Source organism: Pundamilia nyererei, unplaced genomic scaffold (assembly GCF_000239375.1).
Source record: "Pundamilia nyererei isolate P.nyererei 1_Seehausen unplaced genomic scaffold, PunNye1.0 scaffold01139, whole genome shotgun sequence".
Lineage (NCBI taxonomy): Eukaryota > Metazoa > Chordata > Actinopteri > Cichliformes > Cichlidae > Pundamilia > Pundamilia nyererei.
In genome coordinates, this window is record NW_005188540.1 from 12,152 (window position 1) to 18,756 (window position 6,605).

The 6,605-nt window shown below is 39.5% G+C and overlaps 1 protein-coding gene across 1 annotated transcript in view; it reads left to right on the forward strand.

Annotated features, from left to right (window-relative positions):
• LOC102204505 (N-acylneuraminate cytidylyltransferase-like) overlaps positions 1 to 6,140 on the forward strand; it is an 8,547-nt gene extending 2,407 nt beyond the window's left edge. Inside the window, exons 2-7 of the mRNA XM_013908092.1 lie at positions 317 to 330; positions 2,404 to 2,540; positions 3,730 to 3,824; positions 3,914 to 4,085; positions 4,182 to 4,347; positions 4,596 to 6,140. Of these exons, the coding sequence (XP_013763546.1) occupies positions 317 to 330; positions 2,404 to 2,540; positions 3,730 to 3,824; positions 3,914 to 4,085; positions 4,182 to 4,347; positions 4,596 to 4,810 (799 nt within the window). The 3' untranslated portion in view covers positions 4,811 to 6,140. The remainder of the gene's footprint in view (positions 1 to 316; positions 331 to 2,403; positions 2,541 to 3,729; positions 3,825 to 3,913; positions 4,086 to 4,181; positions 4,348 to 4,595) is intronic.
• The last annotated feature ends 465 nt before the right edge of the window (positions 6,141 to 6,605 follow it).

The following is a 6,605-nucleotide window of genomic DNA, read 5'->3' on the forward strand; positions in this document are numbered from 1 at the left end:
ATTTGACCTCTGATCTCACGTTTACCTTTTACAAAATGTGTTACTGTCTTACAGAAAGTATTATGAAGAGAAAGAGAATGAGCTGCCTAGTTAGTTAGAAATATACTGTAGTATATTTTTATATAATAAGCTCAAGTTATTCATCTATTATCCATTACGTGCTCCTACATGTTTGTATAACTAAACATATCAATGCCCCCCTTATCTGATTCTTATTGCACTACAAACCTCTTAAAATGCATTTAAAAATAACAAAGAACATAAAATTAATGTAATGAATGAGGTTTGTGCTCTTGGAGTGCTTCTTATATTTCAGCTGCCTAAAGGAAAGTATTTAAACTAGTTTTAGAGGGTGTGGTTATCCTGTTCATCTTGTTTGTCTTCTCTTCCAAATAGACCTGTGTGTTGTGTTTTTACACTCACTTTCTCAATTTTCACAAAAAGGTCAGATTTCTTGTTGGTATGTTAAAGGATTCAAATGACAGGGAGGAGCAGCCATTAAATAGACGATCTTTGCACCTGCACCTTAGTAATTATTAACTGCGATAAACAAAATCCAACAGGTGCTTCACTGGACAAACAATGAATCCTTACAGTGACAGTCTTTCTTTTTTATACTTGTTTTTTTTAACTGCTTGGTGTTTCTAAAAATGGGATTGGAGAACTGGTTCCAAGTTGAGAACTGGTTATTTGAGCTATTACAGTACTAAATTTCCAAGCTTATCAGCTCCCTTCATCTGATAATTATTGATCTGCATGCAAGCAGCTTTCAGTTTTGATACTTACTCACACTTGTGCTTGTTTTCCACCCGGGGGAAGCACAGAGGCAGTTGTTAGGCATTCATGGATTACTCGTCTCCCTGCAGAGAGTGTTTACAAAATACAATATACTGCCAAAAGTATTTGCTTGCCTAACCTTACATGCATATGAACGTCCCATTCTTAATCCATAGGGTTTAATATGATCTCTGCTGACGTTTTGCAACTATAATGGCTTCAACTCTTCTGGGAAGGCTTTCCACAAAATTTAGAAGTTATATGGGAAGTTTTTTTCTGATTCTTCCTGGGGCACATTTGTGAGGTCAGACAGTGATGTATGATGAGAAGACCTGCCTCACAATCTTCTCTCTAATTCACTCCTCACATAGTGCCTCAGTATCTGCTGACCCTGCTCTGTGATTATGTGCCCTACAACTTTTTGGCTGAGTTAAAAGAGGTACCAATAATTAAGTCACTGCACACTGTGCCTGACATTTCTTACCAACCTAAATCAGATGCAGCAGATTCATGTAACAAAACAAAAGTCAGGTACTTGCATCATTTCCCAGTATGTTGATAGCTTGAACAAATAACATAACAAGACACTGATCTTTTCAATCTTGTTCACTCTCCATAGTTATACTAATAATAATCCAAAACATCGCCAGTTATCACGGCTGTCACTAGTTCATTTTCCACTTTTCTTCATTTATATCTTGCATTCACACAGAGTGCCAAAGAGGAGTGCAGCCATCCGTCAGGTGCGCAGCTCCAGGTAGTGGCTGGTGGCATTGTAACTTTGAACATTAAACTGCTGCTGTACATTAATGAAACAAAACTAATAACAGCTAACATTTAAAAATCTAGCTGACTAGTCCCACACTTTTGTATTTTAAAAGAGGCATAAAAGACCCAGAATCTCACAGAAGTGAAGGGTTTTTGCAGCAACAGTGAATCCCCTCAGACCAGAACTAAAAGACTCTTAAGTTCCTACTGTCACCATACGGAGTGCTAATATATCCTGATGCGGTGAATCATAAAATCTAACTTTAAGTCCTAATTTAGTTGTTAATTCCTTTTCCCTTGCTTACTTATCACCAATAAGACATTTTGAACCATGCATCCTGTTTTACTTGGCATAAAGTCATTTCTCTTTGGCACAAACATGTATTTCTAGGTTGTGTTTGTAATTACCCACATGCACATAACCTGTCAGTGCACTTGGTTACACACCTACCTCCAGGTTTACAACCAGTTTAAAGGTTAACTCATAAACTGGTTGTTGGAGGTATAGATCGTGACTGTTGTTCCTTTTACTGGAATTTCCTTTTCATCCTTCTTCATCGTGCACACTCGTGTTTCCTTTTTTCATTAGTTTTACCAACAGATCAATACAACTCTTAACATGTATATGATAAAAGACAGACATACAAACAAACAAAGCTACAGAATTTAACACATTTCTCACAGATTTGGTCACCCACCTACTATGATGGTATGCATTTCCCTTAAATGTCTTTTTAAAAACTCAGTTCACTCACACACTGGTTACTATGTCAAGAAGCAGACAGCTTCTCTGTGTAAATAACTACTTAATGGAAAGAGGAGTTTGCATTGTTATTAATGGATCCTGCTTCTTTCTAGCTGGTGAGCAAACAGTGCCATTCAATCTGGAGCCAGCCAAACGGCCGCGGCGTCAGGACTGGCCAGGGGAGCTGTGTGAGAATGGCTCATTTTACTTCGCCAAAAAAGAGATCATTGAAAAGGAAGGACACTTGCAGGTAAAGGTGGTGGTGATGATGGTGGTGGTGCATATATGGTTTAAAATGACTATAATGACTTTATAATGACTGAAAAAACAGCCCCAATGCCCAACAGTTAAACAGTGCCTTTTTTTTTTTTTTTTTTAATTCCTGGTTGGCACCAACATTAAACACACACCTATAAAACAGCAGCAGATGAGATTGATGACAAATGGATCAGATTTCATCAGCTAAGTTGTCGAAGAGATTGTTCAATCCCTTTTGCTGGAAAAATATCTGGGCATGCTGTCTGCAACCTTTTGAAATTTTCAGACTCTTGATTATGAAAAGGAGTCCTTGGACTGCAGGAAAAAAGTCTGCTTAAAACAGGAACAATGTTATTTTTATAGAAAAAAGTTTCATTGAATAAGAAGCTGAACTTAACTTTGGGAGGAAGTAAAGAAAAAACAGACTTTCTGAGCTGGATTTCCTGTGTTGAAAGTTTAGTTAGTTGTGCTCTATTTTTGTGGGATTCTTACTGAAACTGTGTTACGTTCCCCTGAGGGGTCTAGGCGGTGAGGGGGGAGTAACAAAAAGTGACCGGGTTGGAAAAAGGAGTCAAGGAGGCAAAAGGGTTAAATCAAAGAGTTTTATTAAAGTTCCCTTTCAAACTCAACTAAAAGAGACGGACAAACCACTATCACCGTTTAAGAAAACAAACAAAACTCAGGCGTGGTCAATAAAGTAAAACGTAAGCCAAAAAGAAAGAGCAGCTCACTAGCTACAAACACTCAGCTCACTAGCTGTAACCGCACTCTGGCCCAGAGCTCACCTTTCCCTGGGCTTAAATCTCCCTGATTACTGACGGGAGTCAGCTGTGTAAAAGGGAAAGGTGGCACCTCAGGCAGAAGAGGTAGTGGGACACGCCCACACAGGCACCTTCAGGAGGAGGCCCTGCTAAGGCCGTAACAAACTGATATTGGGTTCAATTTCATTTGATACTCAGTGTTACGCATTTCTCTTTTTAATTGTTGTGTAGTTTGATGTATTTAGGAGAAGAATCTGGCACAAAACAAAACCCAAAGCATAAGGACAGAGATCTGGCTGGTACCCAACAAGGGGAAAAAAATCTATAATGGACCAAATTGGACTGTGACAGCTCCACGGCTTTTCCAAACCCTTTGTGTAACAATACATGTAAGTCATGCTTGTGTTTTCACCTCTCTAGGGCGGTAAGTTAACCTACTATGAGATGCTGCCGGAGTACAGCGTAGATATAGACGTGGACATCGACTGGCCTGTGGCAGAACAGAGGGTTCTCAGGTGAGAAGCACCGAAAATAATGTCTACCAGTCAGCTTTTAATCAACTATCCATTCCCTTTCCTGATCCAGCCTATGTTTCTCCAATCAGGTACGGTTACTTCGGTAAGGACACACCAGAGGTGGTCCGCCTAATGTTCTGCAACATTTCCGGCTGTTTAACTGATGGAAAGATCTTTATGTCTGTGTCGGGAGAGGCAATGGTGTCTGTCAACACCAGAGACACAACTGGGCTTCGGATGCTGCAGGAAGAACAAGTTGAGGTTGGATTTTTTTTCAGCTGTCTGAACAGAATTACGTAAACTGACCCATCTTGTGGAACGTCGCTCACAAAACTGCACTCTGTCTCGCTTCACCAGGTCATACTGTTGACCACAGAGAAAGACCCCATTGACCCAGCTTTGCTTCAAAAACTTGAAGATAGGATAAAGTGCAAGGTCGAGAAGGTGGGAAAGGAGCCGCTGAATGATTTGAAGTCAATTGTTGAGAAGAAGAAGCTGGAATGGAAGGATGTGGCGTTCATGGGTAAAACAACTGCATTTTTATGTGTTAACAGTTTAATTGGCAGGAATTGGAAACATGTTGAGGCTACTGCTTTAAAAAGTGGTGTATTTAACATTTATGTTAAAGTGCTGTTTTAATCAAATCTGAATAAAGTCTGGAAACAAATTAACACTTAAAGATGTCTGACTGTTTGTGTTTGTGCAGCCAATCTCTGCAGCTTGTTTAAGTAAATTATTATAGGGACTAATGATCTTCTGTTCCCCTCTCAGGTTTTGATCAAGCAGATGTGAAATGCCTGAACCTGGCAGGGCTGAGTGCAGTACCCGGCGATGCTCCAGCTGTGGCTAAAAAGGCTGCAAAATACATCTGCCATTGTGCTGGGGGATCGGGAGCCGTGAGGGATTTCACCGAGCACATTCGGCTGCAGAAGCAAATGGCAAAATCTCAGAGGGAGCAGGACCGCATCGACCGCCACAACTTCTAATCTTAAAAGAAGTCTACATGGAAAAGGTTGAGAGTAATAAAACAAAATGATGCACATGCATGTTAGAAGTATTGAGGCCAGATTTACAGTAGCCCACCCTCTTTCAATCTAAGGTTTTATATATCAGGACATCAAAAAAGTCATGTGGTCCGTACATAAACACAAAACACATTATAAAACACTTTTGTTTAAAAAAAAAAAAAAAAAAACTGTTCCAAGGTCCAAACAACAAACTTGTTGCACCAAAAATGTCTTTTTTTTTCACTATGGCTAAGCAATGTACTTGACCTCTTAGGTTCTCAAAATTGTCTTCATTTTTAACACTAATAGAAGTTTGTTTTTGTTTTGTTTTTCCGGTTGATTTGATAAACCTGGTCAAAAATATTCCCTGGCATTCATGTCCCACTTGGCAGTAGCTGGGTTAAAGCAAAGAAACTTGCACCCGGACCTCATGCAGTGAAGGTTTTTGTCCCCCTTCCCCACACACGCACACACACACTATGAATAGGATTCTTGCACATGGAATAAAAGAAGAAATTTTGACAACGCTTTGAATTTCATACTTTAAATCAGATGTTAATTTAGGTTAGGGTTGAATTCCATCACACAAAGTAAAGCACCAAATGTAAACATAACGCGTTAAGCTAGCACTAGCAAGGCTGCACTGAACTGTCACATTTACTACAAGGACACTGGAGGACTGTACTAGAAAGCAATGTTTGGGGTCAACTCTGAAGCTACCGTGTAAGATTTCTCTGTAATCACAAATCTACTGATGGCTTCACTGTTATGTTTTTCTTTTTCGAAACTGGCAGATAGTGTCTCCAAGTCCTGGGAAGAAGTCATGCAAAAATCCAAATAATTACAAGGTCGATGTGAAAAAGAAATGAAGTCCTCTATCACCTCTCCACTCAAAACATGTCACAGTTATCATGCATCTGTTGTTTATGCCGCTGATATCCTCTGCTGCCCTGCTTCAAACATAAGGGCAATGCCTTAAATAAAACTGAAGTTTGATGGTTTCTTAGTAAGGTTTGGAGGTGAAGCTAGCTGGATTCTGTCACTTTCCTCTTTTTGCAGGCTTTATGCTTAGCTAGGTTTCTCCTCACTGTAGTATACTCTAGCTTATTCTGGAATAGGGTAAGAAAGCAAACGTATTCTTTAAAAATAAGAATTTAACAGTGTTTGTGAGGGGGAGGGGGAGGTGGGGTAAGGTGTATGTGTAAAGGTGTATTCTTTCCATTTTTAATTCTGTTATTCAAAGATTTTGCATTGCTTTTCTCCTGTGCTTGTTTTGGTTAAATGTCTTTTAAATCATTCTCTGGTTTTAATTTGACTGGATTATGATTATTTTATAATTATTTTTAAATTAATAAAATATTTCAAGTTAACAAAACAAGTTTGGGTACTGTCATCATTATCCATTTTCTTAACAGGAACGTAGTTGGACAAAGACAATTTAGGTCATCACAAAAACTCAACACTTCATGGCATTTGCTAATGTTATTTTGAACATCGGACAATTTCTCTGCCAAAAGAAATTCTGGCACGGGTCAATTTTGGTCTCCACCCTTTTCCAGCTGAGGACCATGGCCTCAGATTTGGCAGTGCCTTCCACTGCCAAATCTGAAAGTGGTGAAAGCCTTCCACCACTTGGCTATGCCTTGAAATTCCGTCCTCAAAAATTACAAACAGAATCGGTGACAGACATGATCTCGTTTCGGGGGCCCGTTCTTCGTACGTCGCTTACTACATCCAAGATCAAATCATCGGCTAACCGTGAGCTCGCTAATCC